Source organism: Rutidosis leptorrhynchoides, chromosome 2 (genome assembly GCF_046630445.1).
Source record: "Rutidosis leptorrhynchoides isolate AG116_Rl617_1_P2 chromosome 2, CSIRO_AGI_Rlap_v1, whole genome shotgun sequence".
Lineage (NCBI taxonomy): Eukaryota > Viridiplantae > Streptophyta > Magnoliopsida > Asterales > Asteraceae > Rutidosis > Rutidosis leptorrhynchoides.
This window is the reverse complement of record NC_092334.1, coordinates 144392881-144410857: the sequence shown is the minus strand read 5'-3', so window position 1 is coordinate 144410857 and position 17977 is coordinate 144392881. Positions and strand designations below refer to the sequence as shown.

The 17977-nt window shown below is 31.1% G+C and overlaps 1 protein-coding gene across 1 annotated transcript; it reads left to right on the top strand.

Moving 5' to 3' along the window:
* Window positions 1–1364: 1364 nt before the first annotated feature.
* LOC139888325 (uncharacterized) lies at window positions 1365–3939 on the top strand. The gene is made up of 6 exons (XM_071871336.1): window positions 1365–2376; window positions 2483–3119; window positions 3159–3232; window positions 3332–3450; window positions 3545–3590; window positions 3635–3939. The coding sequence occupies exons 1-6, from the start codon at window positions 1365–1367 to the stop codon at window positions 3937–3939; spliced, it is 2193 nt and encodes a 730-aa protein (XP_071727437.1).
* The last annotated feature ends 14038 nt before the right edge of the window (window positions 3940–17977 follow it).

The following is a 17977-nucleotide window of genomic DNA, read 5'->3' as shown; positions in this document are numbered from 1 at the left end:
ACTTTGTTAATGTTTTCAAGTTATAATATATACACATACACATATATAATCATGTTCGTTCATATAATGATTCGTAAATCATAGAAACTTGGTCGAGGTTTAAATGAATGTATGAACACGGTTTAAAAATCTTTGAGATTCAACTTACAATTTTGCTTATCGTGTCGGGAATATATAAAGATTAAAGTTTAAATTTGGTCAGAAATTTCTGGGTTGTCACAGCCTCAGATTCAAAAACCTATATCATTTGTATATTTATTAATATACATAGTTGTAATCGAATAAATATATATATAAATTTATTAGTTATATCCTTTTTATATTATTAATATATATATGTTTCGTATATTCATTTTGTACATAAAAATATTAAATTCGGTTATGTTATATGTATTAATATATGTATATATAAATATCGTTTGTTTATTAATACTAAGATAATATTTTAAGTGATAACAATAATAATAATGATAGTACTAATATTAATAATAATGATAATAATATAAATAATTCTATAAATGATAATATTAACGATAGTTTTTATCAAGGTTGCAAAACTCAGCCAACTCGGCCGAGTAATCGGCGAGTACTCGGCTGAAGGGAGAAAACAAGAACTCGGTACAAGAATCGGCCAAAACTCGGTCAATAAAAGTCAACTCTTCTAAAAAAATTGAAATACGTTCAATAATTAGGGTTTCCTTCACAGCGACACTTCTTTTTCTTCTATACCGCCTACGTTTCTTCCTCTTTCTTCTCTGTCGCTGCTATTTCTTGGGTTTCTTCGAAAATTCGTCTTCCTCTTCTTCAATTGGACATGTCACTCAACAATTAACAAGGTCGACTACTCTTCTTCCTCTTCTATCTCAAGTTCTCAACAGATTCAGGTTTGTTTATAAATTTTAATCTAATCATCTTTTTTTTTTTTTTGTAAATATTTGTCTCTTGATTTTGACTCAGTGTACTAATGTTACTAATCAATTAGTTAATCAATTTATATCTGTTAATCAATTAGTTAATCAATTTATATTTGTCTCTTTTTTATATCTGTTTATATTTGACTCAGTGTACTCGGTTTTTGTATATAATTATCAGTTTGTATATCAATTTGTGTATTGTTGTATTTTGTTTAACTGAGCTAACAAGCTTTGTATATCAATTTTTCACTTGTTTACAACTGTTATATTACAAATTGTGTATTGTTGTATTTTGTTTAAGTGTTTAACTGAGCTAACAATTTTTGTATATCAATTTGTCTTTTGTTTACAACTGTTATATTACAATTTATGTATTGTTGTATTTTGTTTAACTGAGCTAACAAGCTAAGTGGTATGTTTTTTGTTTAGGTTTGGTATATTCACTTTTCAATGGCAGGAGCGTCTACGGATCAATCAACGAATTCTACTGCTGCTATGAATGAACTCAAGAGGAAATCAGGTAATGTTGGTTGGGATTACGCAATTTTGACTGACAAGAATAATTTACAAAAAGTGAAATGCACGCTTTGCGGCAAGGTTATGTCGGGTGGTATTCATAGATTGAAACAGCATGTTGCTCAGGTAACAGGAAATGTCGCATCATGCTCTAAAGCCACCCAAGAGGATATAGCAAAATGTCAAAAAGCTATTAATGATATTGGTGCTAAAAAGAAAGTTAAAAAAGATCATGATGTATCTGTGAGAATGGAGGTAAGGAATGATATGACAAGCCCCATTGACCTTGATGAGAGTGAAGAATTTGAAGGATCGAAGCCACAATGTTCTTACGGTCCCATTGATAGGTTTACAACTTTTGATAAAGGAAAGAGTAAACAAACCAATCTTGATAGTGTTATGAGAAAAGAAAGTGCGGATCGTTTAGATGCTTATATTGCTAGGTGGGCTTATCAGCATGCGGTTCCGTTTAATGCGGTTGATAATGATGAATTCGTATGTATATTAGAGGCGGCCGGTCATCATGGACCTAATGGTAAACCTCCATCAAGATACCACTTAGGAGAACCTCTATTAAAGAAAGAGGTTGATAGAACAAAAACCCGCATGAAAAGGTATGAAGATGATTGGAAAATAAGTGGATGCTCCATTATGACGGATGCATGGTCCGATAGAAACAGAAGGAGCATCATGAACTTATGTGCTAATTCGAGTTTGGGTACCGTGTTCTTGACTTCAAAAGAGTGTTCGGATGAAGCTCACACAAGCGATTACATATACAAATATATTGAGATGTGCATCGAAAAACTTGGTCCCGAAAATGTGGTTCAAGTTGTGACCGACAATGCCGCTAATAATATGGGAGCGGCAAAGTTGTTGAAGGTGAAACGACCAACAATATTTTGGACATGTTGTTCGGCGCACACAATTAACCTTATGCTTGAAGGTAATAAGTTTATAATTATTAAAGTATTAAAGTATATATATTATATATGTGCATATGTTTATATGTGTATAAAACAATTTAAAGCTAAAAGTTTCTATTCTTGAAGGTATTGGGGGGAAAAAAGGCTTCAAAAAGACACTAGAAGAAGCAAGAAAAATAACGGTGTTCATCTATTCCCATCATATGTCATTGGCTTTAATGCGGAAATACACCAAAAAGAGGAATATTGTAAGACCGGGAGTTACAAGATTTGCTTCCTCATTTCTTACTTTGCAAAGTCTACTTGAAAAGAAGACACAACTAAGACACATGTTTTTGAGTGAGAAATGGGAAAAGTGTAGCTTAGCAAAGACAAAGAAAGGGATGGACATTAAATCTTTGGTGATGGACGACAAAACTTGGGTCGGTGTGGCAAAATGCTTAAGTGTTTTTGAACCTTTAGTCAAAGTCTTAAGGATGGTAGATGCCGATTGGAAGCCTTCCATGGGTTTCTTACATGGTGAGCTTAAGAAGGCACAACAACAAATTAGAGAAGTTTTCAACAATAATTACGAAAAATATAAGGCCATCATGGAAGTCATATCAACTAAGATGGAAGGTAGACTTGATACATGCCTACACTTGGCGGCTTATTTTTTGAACCCGTTTTATCTTTATAACGATGTAAGTATCCTACTTGATGAACGTGCGAATGATGCGGTTGTTGAAGTTGTTGAGCAAATGTATCCTGAAGATCATGAGATGTAAGATACAATATGTAATTTGGAGTTGCCAATTTACAGGAGTAAAGAAGGGAAGTTTGGTCGGACAGTTGCAATTAAAGGATGTGAGGTGAGCAATTCTAAATTTAATCCAGGTAATGCGTTATTTGTTTATTTTCTTGAATTGTAGATTTAATAAGTGTGTATGTTTGCTACTGTTTGCTAGTGCCAATTTAATGTATCTTTAATTGTAGCGAGTTGGTGGGCAAGCTATGGTGCCTCAACTCCTAATTTGAGAAAAGTTGCAATTAGGATACTTTATTTAACCACCGCCTCATCGGGTTGTGAAAGAAACTGGAGCACATTCGAAGCGGTTAGTGACTTTTAGTGTTTAGTAATCTATTTATTTTTAAGTTATATTTTTACTTAAACTATTTGTTGGCTTATTAGTTATTTTACCTTTGTAGATCCATACGAAAAAGAGAAATAGGCTCGAGGCAGAAAAAGTGAACAGTCTTGTCTATGTTCAATTCAATGCTAATTTAATGAAAAAAAAGAAAGAAGAAAGGAACGAGCAGGGCGTGATGTACTTGTATCGCATGATGATGTTGCAACTGAGGCGCAAGATTGGATTATTGATGAAGGATTGACTTATGAGTTGATTAGTGAGGCTACAGGTTTGAAGGGAGCTAACGAACCTCGAAGAAGTAGTAGACGGCTGCGAGAACTTTTCGAAGAATTCGACTCGGCGAGTGAGGAGGAACTCGAAGTAGATGAAGAGATTGAGTATGAGTCGGATGGAGTTGAAATTCGTGAACAACATTATGAACATGATAAGGAATTCGATATTGATGAAGATTGATCAAGATTCAAGAATGACATGCTCTATTATGACCCGTTGTTTGTAACTTTCAAACTTTGTATCATGTATTTTGTATTTGCTATATGATGTTAACATTGATGCTATTTGATGTTTTTTTGATGTTTTTTGATGTTTAAAATTGCTAATGATGCTTATTTAAGTTTCATACAAAGTCAATTTGTATTGAATCAAGCATATAAGCAACATATATACACTTTTGGAACATATATTACAACATCATATATATATATATATATATATATATATATATATATATATATATATACTAAAAAGTTAACAAAAGTCAACATCCGAGTACTCCTCCGAGTACTCCCCGAGTCGCCGATTACTCCTCAAAAACCTCCGGCCGAGTACTCCCCGAGTCGCGAGTTTTACAACCTTGGTTTTTATAATAAATCTCATAATAATGATAATATTAGTAATTTTTTTAATAAAATGAGTAATTTAATAGTAATGGTAATGAAAATAATAATTTTGATAATTATACCTAATACTTAATAATAATAATAATAATAATAATAATAATAATAATAATAATAATAATAATAATAATAATAATAATAATAATAATAATAATAATAATAATAATAATAATAATAATAATAACAATCTTATTACTAGTGGTAATCTTAATAATAATACTTTTGTTAATAATAATAATAAAAATAATAATGATAATGATACTTTTAATAATAATAATAACTTATTTAATCATGACTTAATTATAATTATATTCATAACTATATCTATATATTATCTTATTCATAATCGTGCATATAATTAATCTTTTCGATTGTAATTACCTTAACTATGATCATAACCATAATCATTTTTATCTTAATATTTCTTAATATAAATTGTGTCTTTTTTATTTTATTTTATTTTTTATCATAAACACAATATTACTTATTAGTAATAATAAATATAAATAATAATAATAATAATAATAATAATAATAATAATAATAATAATAATAATAATAATAATAATAATAATAATAATAATAATAATAAGGATAATAATGATAATAATAATACTACCTCAAGAGAATAGGCTTTTAAAAATAAAAACGCCGCTGCCCGGGCTCGATCCCAAGACCTCCCAGTTACACATCAACACCCTTAACCAACAATCTTTTTCTCTTTTTCTGAACTATAACATACCCGAATTTATTTAACCCTTTTTGTTTTTCGGCCCATCAATAAAAACGAAAGTATAAGGCCCAATCTCCTTCTGGCCCAACAGTAATTTAATAACCCGGATTTAACAAGCCCATTTAGCGTCCATAATTAATATGAAGCCTAAAATAGACGTCCAAAAAGAGAAGAAAAAAAACGACCCAATATATTTATCAAAGTTTTACTGTAACCATAGGATTCCATTTTCTTTTCTTTCCGTTTTGTTTACACGAATAAAAAGGAAATCCCAAAAATTAAAACAGCTCTCCAAAATAAATCAAGTGGGGTTTCGTTCCTCATCATCATCGGACATCTCATCATCATCATCTCCGTTTTCGAGCATCATCTCCTTCATCGTTATTTTCTTCTTCATGCCTCATCATCTCTTCACTGTTTATCTTTTTCATCATTATCCATTATCTTTGTTTACGGTTGCAGATGGATGGTGGGTTTTATTTCGATGGTATCATGTCGAATATAAATAATGAAACTGAAGGGAAATAGTAGCAGCGAAAACAATAGTGATTGTTCTTGAGTTGATCGAATCACAACAAAAGATTGTACAATAGCTGCGAATGATTAATGATGGGTTTCGTTGGTGATGAATGATAGTGTTCAGGTTCTGGTCAGTAACAGTAGTCGAGATAAACCATATAGCAGTAACCAACAACAAGCGGGTCTGTGTTTGGGACCGTTCGAAATAACAAAAATAATATAAACGCTGCAGCAGGAGAAGTTTTATGGGTTTCACAAAGAAGAATAATAGAGAGAGAGAAGAGAGATGGAGGTTTCGGTTTGGGTTTGTGATGGTGTTTTCTCGATGGGTTGAAACAGAAATAGCTGCAGCAGGAGATAATAGTGGGGTGTGATGGTTTTTTTTGGCGAGATCAAACGAATAGCAGCAGTAAGTAATACAATAACAACTATGTTGATCAAGTTATGATTTTTATGATAGTTGCCGTAAATGATGGTTGTTGTGGTTGTGACGACCCGGAAATTTCTGACCAAATTTAAACTTAATCTTATTATGATTCGACACGATAAACAAAGTCTATTATGTTGAAGTCTTAACAATTTTGAACTGTGTTCATATTATCAATTATCCTTTGACTATTCTCGACGATTCACGAAACCACTATTTGTAAATAGATACATACATATATACATACATATATATATACATATATATATATATATATATATATATATATATATATATATATATATATATATATATATATATATATATATAAATTATTATAAATTAAAATATTATATGAGTTAATTAATTATGTAAATAAAATAATATGTGATATTATTATTACAATAAATCTATATATATATATATATGTAAGGTATATTGAATGTATATTTATATGATTTCAAATTTATTTAGTAAACGATATAGCACTCCGTGAAAACTGTCAATAGAAATAAAGCCAATTACTTGGCTGTTACACTATTCTTTTAGTTGATTTACTTATTCCCTGTCATTGTCTTGTTTTCATTCACTCACCACTTAAATCTAAATATAATTACATATATGTATATAATATACTTACACTTGCGCATGGGATCTAAAACACAGACAACTATCTTCACCTTTATATATATGTGAAAGATACTTATAACAAACACAATCAATAAACCAAATTAGTTATTTTCCTGGTCACTGTTCTTTTCCTTTTCTTGATTTTCTTGATTTCTAGTAGATCATATATATATATATATATATATATATATATATATATATATATATATTCGGACCAATTAACATACATACATATCAATATTATATATAATTATAGGAGCAGACACCTACTCATAATTCTATCTCTTGTCGTTTGTGTTATCAAACAAAGAAGTGTCACGAGATATTTTTATAATCTGTTGATACTTTATTAATTCTTTTAATCAACCACAGTAATCTTTTCTTATATACCATACCATTGAATAACTTAAACACACTTACACTAACTCAAAATCATCGACCACCATTACCATCTTTCAACATATCAACCCAAGAACTAAAAAAAAAAAAAAAAAAACATTCCTACTAGTTATTTCTAGTCCTATTTTGATCATCAACGATCAACCCTTATAACCACCTTTAGGGTAATTTGAGTTAAATCAAACCATCACCAAAACTTCACTTTCGACTTCCAACTAAGTATCGAAAGCTGCAACTGCAACCTGCTCGATATGTTTCTACTATGCTGTCCAAAGACCCCTATGTTTTTCTGTTCGTTGATTGATGATGAAGCAAGATCAAATAAACATCATCGAACCGCCATCCTTGTTCTTCTATTCGACCAAATCCCTCTGAAACCATCATCCACTTGTTCTTCTTTCGATCACCTTCCACCACTATGATAACCATCGACATCAACCATAAACCCACCTGCTTCATCGCTATAGCTACTGCTGTATACTTATGTTTTGCTCCAATTAAAAACCACAACCAACACCCAAGACCATCGGTTACCACCCAAGACTCATCCTCATCGATTACCACTAACCACCTTGAATCTCTCTCTCTCTATACACTCTATCTAAATATTTTTTTTTAACGCCCATGAACATCAAACAAAAGTGACTACAACCGTATTTTTGTTTTGAGTTCTATTAGGAATAAGATGGAAATGGGATCAATGAATGTTGCATATATATATTTGTCTTTCTATTTCTTTCTTTACTCGAACCCCACCCACTAATCAATGTCCAAACTATATTAATTCATGCAAATGGGAAATCAATCAAAAAAATAAGAATACAAGTTGTGGCCATTGCTTTATCTTTTGAGTCATGCATAAAGGACAGTGGGGTCGCAGTTTATAATTGGGTCGATGGTGGCATGGATTTATGATACGTATTTACAAAAAGATGTTAGTAATAATTTGATAAAGACGTTGCATTCTTTCTCCTTTCCAGCTGGAAGAAGATGACCGACGATTTATTGGCCGTTGGATTGATGGACTCCAGTTTCTAATTTGGGTCATTTAAACGTATAACTTGAGGTTTTTCTCTTTAAACTATTCTTATTGGACTTAAACTTATTTGGGACTGTAACAAAATAATAAAATGAACCATAGGCCTGCAAACGTTTTCCTTTTATCGCCCACTTCAAAGATATTATGATTATGTTGCTGCGTTCTTTTCCTGGTTCTTCTTGCCTTCTTCGTAAATCAAATTCGAACAAACAACCTGTAGTTTCTGTTTCTGTTTTTCTGACCCAAGAACGAAGGAAATAAAGGATAAGATGATGAACAGTGTTGGTTGATTGGTGATGGTGACGATAACATGAAGAATGAAGATGATAACAAGAAGATTGATGATATCATAAGATAATGATGATGATGAAATCATAAGAATTATATTATGATTAAGGAAGATGGCGAGATAGATTATAGTTAATGAAAACTATATGTTGATGATGATATATGATTATGATGATAACGTTTTACAACAGTGAAATGAAGATGATAAATTTTTCTGTTGGTTACGATGATAGTAGTGAAAATGGCGAGGAACGATAATGATGATTACAAGGATGATAACCGAATAATGAAGGTGCAGATGATGTCGATCCACGATGATAATGAGGAAGTAATTTAGTTTTGATAATGATGAATAGTGATGAAAGAAAGATGTTGATAAGATGATGAGGATGATTATGATGAGCTGAGATGCTATAATCATGAAGATGATATCGATATTAGATGATGATGTTAAATGGGTATTGTTTGATGAAGAAGACAGCATACTGATATGAGATAAAGAAATTTAATGAGTTAATTAATTCAGGAAGTATAGAACAGCTCGTTGGTATGGTGGATGTTTCCTAAACAGGAGGTCCTGAGTTCAATCCTAGCCTGCTGCATATTTTTTTTATTTAAACAACAGCTGCTATTGGACTCCCATAAGTTAACCAGGCTACTGCTATTGTTGGGCCGAAAGAAAATTAGGCCAAGTAGAGGGGATAAGGATTATATAGATTAATCTGGGAATTTAAGCAGATAAAACGATTAGAGGGATGGTTATGTGTGTTTGGTTGGAACGAGAGGTTATGGGTTCAAGCCCGGCCTGTGGCATTTTCCTTTTTGTTAGAAAAGCTATGAGGTAGTTTACTTATCACTCATTATCATTATTATTATTATTATTGTTATTATTATTATTATCAATATTATAACTATTATTATCATTAATATTATTTTTATTATTAACATTAGTTACTATCAAGTATTACTAGTAATGAGAGTTATTATCAAAATTATAATTTTTATTGTAAAAATAATACAACTTGTTATTCTGTTATCATTATTGTTAAAATTATTATCTTTACTAAAACTATATTTTTATAAAAATTATCAATTTTAATATTATTTTGACATTATTGATATCATTATTTTTAACATTATAAAGAGATTGCAACTTTTAATTACTAGTTATAGTATTATTTTACCAAATAAAAAATTAGTACATAACATTGTATTTAAAACATATAACCTATAAGTTATTTAAAATAACAAGTATATCACTAATAATATAAATTTGTTCGATTAAAATCATATGTGTTAATATATATAAATGATATAGGTTTGTGAATCCGAGGCCAACCCTATAATTTTTCAATGAAGTCATATGTATTTTTACTACAAAATACAGTATGGTGAGTTTCATTATTCCCTTTTTAAATGCTTTCGCAATATATATTTTTGGGACTGAGAATACATGTGCTGTTTTTATAACTGTTTTACGAAATAGACACAAGTAATTGAAACTACATTATATGGTTGAATTATCGAAATCGAATATGCCCCTTTTTATTAAGTCTGGTAATCTAAGAATTAGGGAACAGACAGTGACGCGAACTCTAAAGATAGATCTATCGGGCCCAACAAGCCCCATCCAAAGTACCGGATGCTTTAGTACTTCGAAATTTATATCATGTCCGAAGGAGGATCCCGGAATGATAGGGGATATTCTTATATGCATATTGTGAATGTCGGTTACCAGGTATTCAATCCATATGAATGATATTTTTGTCTCTATGTATGGGACGTATGATTATGAGAAATGGAAATATGAAATCTTGTGGTCTATTAAAATTATGAAATGATTATTTATGATAAACTAATGAACTCACCAACCTTTTGGTTGACACTTGAAAGCATGTTTATTCTCAGGTACGAAAGAAATCTTCCGATGTGCATTTGCTCATTTTAGAGATATTACTTGAAGTCATTCATGATATATTTCAAAAGACGTTGCATTCGAGTCATTGAGTTCATCAATATTATTATTAAGTCAATTATAGTTAGATATATTATGAAATGGTATGCATGCCGTCAACTTTCGGTGTAATGAAATATTGTCTTTTCAAAAACGAATGCAATGTTTGTAAAATGCATCATATAGAGGTCAAGTACCTCACGATGTAATCAACTATTGTGAATCATTTATAATCGATACGGACTTCGTCCGGATGGATTAGGACGGGTCCTTTCAGTTGGTATCAGAGCGGTGGTCTTAGTGAACCAGGTCTTGCATTAGTGTGTCTACCTAATAGTCGTTAGGATGCATTAGTAAGTCTGGACTTCGACCGTGTCCGCATGTCAAAAGTTTTGCTTATCATTTTGTCGGGAATCATCTGTTTATCATTCTTAGGAAATTACCTGCTTATCATTCTTAGTCTAGACACATCTTACTGCAATGATTGCATGAATAGTGTATAGACAAAATTCGTATCTTAACGTATCTGCCAATTCATATCTTAGTATATCTGTTACTATAGACCTTGCCTGACAACTTCCGTAGATTCCTCCGTAATTTATGGGATTTTAGTATTATATATGCATATGTAAATTATGTATTGCATGGTACTAATCTACATCCTATAATCTGTTTCTTATCGAAAAGTCCTTCATCTGATCGTACGAGATGAATCCCTCAACCAGTTCGAATTCCTCGGATTCCGACAGCTATTCCGATATGGAGTTTCACCTATCAGCGTCACCAGAACGAATCAACCAATCAGTCATCCCCAATTCATTTGATGAGTTTGTAGTCGACTTAAATAATGGAGACGTGAAGAAGGCGATCCCTTCCACCAACCAAATTCACCTCTTGACAATGAACCTGAAGCGTTTACCGGGGAACCTGTTCGAGACACCATTTTCAGTCTCATTTCCAGGGTAACTCGACAAGATTATATTCTATCCACAATTCTGAACCTTATTCATCCACTCGTTCCGACCGACAATCATCCTGGAGTAATAAGTCAACGAACTTCGCGATCGAAAAATCAATTCGGAGAATATGGTGCAAAATGTACCAGCTTCAGCAACATCACCAACACCAACAGTACCATCAGTAACAGCACCAGTACCATCAACAATCCATGTCTCAACATCTCATTCTGTACCTCGAGTATAATCATCGTTCTACGTATCGTTCTACATCAATTATCTTCGTTCTTCATGGAAATTATGTAATCTCTAAAGTTTTAGAGATTATGTACTCTAGTTCTAGCCATAAATCTGATGAGTTTAATATCACATTGACTCATTAAATCCATGATTACATCTGAAGAAAATATATATGTATATATATTCTTTCATAAAGATTGTAATTTAAAATTCTTTCGTACAAACTGTTAATGGTGAAAATATTTTAACGGGTAGGTAATACCCGAGGAATATTTAGATTTCACATTAATAAGTACACTGTACATTCTTTTAAATCTGATACAACAGTCATTTACTATCCTACTTACAACCACCGATATACGTATCCGTTCACCGAAGAATAACTATTTTCATTTAAATTCAATTTCATATTTGGATTTTGACCTATCAGAATCCAACAAGTGGCATAATGAAGAAATAATGGACACAATAAAAATTGATTAGAAACAGACTAATTAACAATATGAAATTTTGTTAAGAATCCACGCTAACAAAATTCTGACTAACTGTTCCTAGCTAACTGTTAATTCCGTATTACATTTATTTATCGCAATTTATTTATCGCAATTTAATTATCGCAATTTATTTATCGCAATTTATATTCTCGTAATTTTATTTATCGTCATTTAATTTATGTTATTTACTTTACGCATTTAATTTATCATCATTTAATTTCTGTTATTTATTTTACGCACTTTAAATATTGGGACACGTATACAAGGTTTTGACATATCATATCGACGCATCTATATATATTATTTGGAATAACCATAGACACTCTATATGCTGTAAAGATCGAGTTCACTATGCTGGGTTGAGGTTGATTCTTAAATAATATATATACTTTGAGTTGTGATCGAGTCTGAGACATGTACATGGGTCACGATATGTATTAATTAATTCGAATATTATATATGAAATATTGAATTGCTAACTGTAGACTAGTAACTGTGGACTACCAACATTGGACAATTAAAATGAATTAAAATATTGATTATAACATATGAAACTAAACGATTCTTCAAGTTTGACACTTGATTTCATCTTAAACGCCATTTGAATCTTGACAATTCTAATCTGTGTTCAAACCTTTCATAATTCTTGAAAACACTTCAATCGATAGGATGAATCAACCGCACTCCATCTACGGAAGAAGAGATTGATGCATATAGTTATGCACCTGAAAAACTCTCGGAAACTGAGTAAACGTTTAACACGTATCTGTGCTAATTCCTTTAGTGTTATTATTACCCAAAATAACTTGGTAATTCCTTTCAAAGTAGCAAATTTTGTCACAGCTCCAGCAAGTCAACTTCGACTTTTCGTTTGAAATAACCCAACACCTTGAGATATATGTGTGCTCTTTTATTGTTATCGGGGAACCTTTTATATTCCACCATATTACCATCAGCGTTTAATCATCTAAAAACACAATTCTATTGAAACCACCTCGGATTGATAATCGATGACTCAGATATGGTAGCATTAAATGCAGAGGAAACAGAAAAATTATAGATGGTCTAAACGGCAAAAAGTTGATGACAAAGAAGGGAGTGTTAGGAACACTCGATAGAAAATTTGGTACTGAAAAATAGATTGAGCAAACCACGAAGGAGTATCTGAACGAATCACAAGGACTAAACTTGTACATTAAGAATCTTGATGATTCTGTTTCTGATGAAATCTTTGGTGAATACCTTGCTTCTGACTCCAAACTCTTGCGGATAAATTTTCTTCACCATCCTTCGATATTAGAAATTCCAAGATATCATCGTATATTTCATTATAAATATCCTCCATATTTCTGAAGATATTTTCATAACTATTCTTATCTGAAATCATTAATCTCTTCGTGCTATCAGTGTTACATCATATAGAAACTGTTAGTTTCTATATTCTGTAAACTTTTGAGCTCAAAAATATGAATGTTATTGAAGTAATGTTGGGAACTGATGCATGAGTTAGTATAATATAATGACACTTGATCAACATCATTATATTACAGTAAGTCATGCTGAGTTTCTAATGAAACGTGATGATTCACAGACCATAACGTCATCATGTGCCATGTTACACGACTCTTATATTCTATCTAATCTATAAACATATCAAGAACAAATTTTCTTGATAGTTCAATCTTTTCTCTTAAATTCTGGCAATTTAACCAATCAAGATCATGCCATTACAATTTCCTTCTTAGAACATTAACTATGTTCATTTAGAAATTCATACTTACGAATTCTGGACCGTTACTCGCTTTACTAGAGGTCGAGAGGAGAATAAAAAGGCAAAGAACTCCAAAATATAAGAGAAAATATAAAGCCCAATAACAACACGGAGGTTACAGACCCGGGATATTAATACGAATAGCAATATAAAAACAAGGTAGAATTAAGAATAGTATCACCCCAAAGTAATAGTAGAAGTAAACAGATTCTTCTGGTGGAAGATTGAAAAGAAGGATGATAGAAATGATAATTAAGAAAATATTAAGGATTAGAACGGGATTAAGCATTTTCACAATCTTTTAGATGTATGAACTAAGAAAGAAAGTATAGGAATGGTGAGAATAATGGAACAGAAAATTTTAATTTATAATGGAAATATCAGACAGAGTAATCGAGGCAGATCACCGTATTTAATTATAGAGATCTTAATTTCCTTACTCGCCGAAGAATCAAATCTTTTAGATTTCAAAGATTTTCTTTAAATCCCTTGAATTTCGGAATTCAATCGCGACTACGTCAAAAGTTATGGAAAAAAAAAATCTCCATTTCTTCATCTCGATCTTTTGTGATAGCTTCATTCATACGCTTCGATTAATCGAATCATTATATCCATATTACTCAATGATGATAAAACTCTATTTATCAACTCATATTCGTCATGAAAACATTTTTATTGTTAGCCATGACCACCTCTCTCAAATTTCGGGACGAAAATTCTTTAACGGGTAGGTACTGTGACGACCCGGAAATTTCTGACCAAATTTAAACTTAATCTTATTATGATTCGACACGATAAGCAAAGTCTATTATGTTGAAGTCTTAACAATTTTGAACTGTGTTCATATTATCAATTATCCTTTGACTATTCCCGACGATTCACGAACCACTATTTGTAAATAGATACATATATATATATATATATATATATATATATATATATATATATATATATATATATATATATATATATATATATATATATATAAATTATTATAAATTAAAATATTATATGAGTTAATTAATTATGTAAATAAAATAATATGTGATATTATTATTACAATAAATCTATATATATATATATATATATGTATGTATGTAAGGTATATTGAATGTATATTTATATGATTTCAAATTTATTTAGTAAACGATATAGCACTCCGTGAAAACTGTCCATAGAAATAAAGCCAATTACTTGGCTGTTACACTATTCTTTTAGTTGATTTACTTATTCCCTGTCATTGTCTTGTTTTCATTCACTCACCACTTAAATCTAAATATAATTACATATATGTATATAATATACTTACACTTGCGCATGGGATCTAAAACACAGACAACTATCTTCACCTTTATATATATGTGAAAGATACTTATAACAAACACAATCAATAAACCAAATTAGTTATTTTCCTGGTCACTGTTCTTTTCCTTTTCTTGATTTTCTTGATTTCTAGTAGATCATATTAGCATATATATATATATATATATATATATATATATATATATATATATATATATATATATATATATATATATATATATATATATATATATATATATATATATTCGGACCAATTAACATACATACATACATATCAATATTATATATAATTATAGGAGCAGACACCTACTCATAATTCTATCTCTTGTCGTTTGTGTTATCAAACAAAGAAGTGTCACGAGATATTTTTATATTCTGTTGATACTTTATTAATTCTATCAATCAACCACAGTAATCTTTTCTTATATACCATACCATTGAATAACTTAAACACACTTACACTAACTCAAAATCATCGACCACCATTACCATCTTTCAACATATCAACCCAAGAACTAAAAAAAAAAAAACCATTCCTACTAGTTATTTCTAGTCCTATTTTGATCATCAACGATCAACCCTTATAACCACCTTTAGGGTAATTTGAGTTAAATCAAACCATCACCAAAACCTCACTTTCGACTTCCAACTAAGTATCGAAAGCTGCAACTGCAACCTGCTCGATATGTTGCTACTATGCTGTCCGAAGACCCCTATGTTTTTCTGTTCGTTGATTGATGATGAAGCAAGATCAAATAAACATCATCGAACCGCCATCCTTGTTCTTCTATTCGACCAAATCCCTCTGAAACCATCATCCACTTGTTCTTCTTTCGATCACCTTCCACCACTATGATAACCATCGACATCAACCATAAACCCACCTGCTTCATCGCTACAGCTACTGCTGTATACTTATGTTTTGCTCCAATTAAAAACCACAACCAACACCCAAAACCATCGGTTACCACCCAAGACTCATCCTCATCGATTACCACTAACCACCTTGAATCTCTCTCTCTCTATACACTCTATCTAAATATTTTTTTTTTAACGCCCATGAACATCAAACAAAAGTGACTACAACCGTATTTTTGTTTTGAGTTCTATTAGGAATAAGATGGAAATGGGATCAATGAATGTTGCATATATATATTTGTCTTTCTATTTCTTTCTTTACTCGAACCCCACCCACTAATCAATGTCCAAACTATATTAATTCATGCAAATGGGAAATCAATCAAAAAAATAAGAATACAAGTTGTGGCCATTGCTTTATCTTTTGAGTCGTGCATAAAGGACAGTGGGGTCGCAGTTTATAATTGGGTCGATGGTGGCATGGATTTATGATACGTATTTACAAAAAGATGTTAGTAATAATTTGATAAAGACGTTGCATTCTTTCTCCTTTCCAGCTGGAAGAAGATGACCGACGGTTTATTGGCCGTTGGATTGATGGACTCCAGTTTCTAATTTGGGTCATTTAAACGTATAACTTGAGGTTTTTCTCTTTAAACTATTCTTATTGGACTTAAACTTATTTGGGACTGTAACAAAATAATAAAATGAACCATAGGCCTGCAAACGTTTTCCTTTTATCGCCCACTTCAAAGATATTATGATTATGTTGCTGCGTTCTTTTCCTGGTTCTTCTTGCCTTCTTCGTAAATCAAATTCGAACAAACAACCTTTAGTTTCTGTTTCTGTTTTTCTGACCCAAGAACGAAGGAAATAAAGGATAAGATGATGAACAGTGTTGGTTGATTGGTGATGGTGACGATAACATGAAGAATGAAGATGATAACAAGAAGATTGATGATATCATAAGATAATGATGATGATGAAATCATAAGAATTATATTATGATTAACGAAGATGGCGAGATGGATTATAGTTAATGAAAACTATATGTTGATGATGATATATGATTATGATGATAACGTTTTACAACAGTGAAATGAAGATGATAAATTTTTCTGTTGGTTACGATGATAGTAGTGAAAATGGCGAGGAACGATAATGATGATTACAAGGATGATAACCGAATAATGAAGGTGCAGATGATGTCGATCCACGATGATAATGAGGAAGTAATTTAGTTTTGATAATGATGAATAGTGATGAAAGAAAGATGTTGATAAGATGATGAGGATGATTATGATGAGCTGAGATGCTATAATCATGAAGATGATATCGATATTAGATGATGATGTTAAATGAGTATTGTTTGATGAAGAAGACAGCATACTGATATGAGATAAAGAAATTTAATGAGTTAATTAATTCAGGAAGTATAGAACAGCTCGTTGGTATGGTGGATGTTTCCTAAACAGGAGGTCCTGAGTTCAATCCTAGCCTGCTGTATATTTTTTTTATTTAAACAACAGCTGCTATTGGACTCCCATAAGTTAACCAGGCTACTGCTATTGTTGGGCCGTATAACTGTTGGGCCGAAAGAAAATTAGGCCAAGTAGAGGGGATAAGGATTATATAGATTAATCTGGGAATTTAAACAGATAAAACGATTAGAGGGATGGTTATGTGTGTTTGGTTGGAACGAGAGGTTATGGGTTCAAGCCCGGCCTGTGGCATTTTCCTTTTTGTTAGAAAAGCTATGAGGTAGTTTACTTATCACTCATTATCATTATTATTATTATTATTGTTATTATTATTATTATCAATATTATAACTATTATTATCATTAATATTATTTTTATTATTAACATTAGTTACTATCAAGTATTACTAGTAATGAGAGTTATTATCAAAATTATAATTTTTATTGTAAAAATAATACAACTTGTTATTCTGTTATCATTATTG

Excerpts from the sequence above, each read along its gene's own strand:
- LOC139888325 (XM_071871336.1), top strand. The coding sequence starts at position 1,365 with ATGGCAGGAGCGTCTACGGATCAATCAACGAATTCTACTGCTGCTATG. Across the intron at positions 2,377-2,482 it reads AATTAACCTTATGCTTGAAG|GTATTGGGGGGAAAAAAGGC; the intron begins GTAATAAGTTTA and ends CTATTCTTGAAG. Across the intron at positions 3,451-3,544 it reads ACTGGAGCACATTCGAAGCG|ATCCATACGAAAAAGAGAAA; the intron begins GTTAGTGACTTT and ends TTACCTTTGTAG.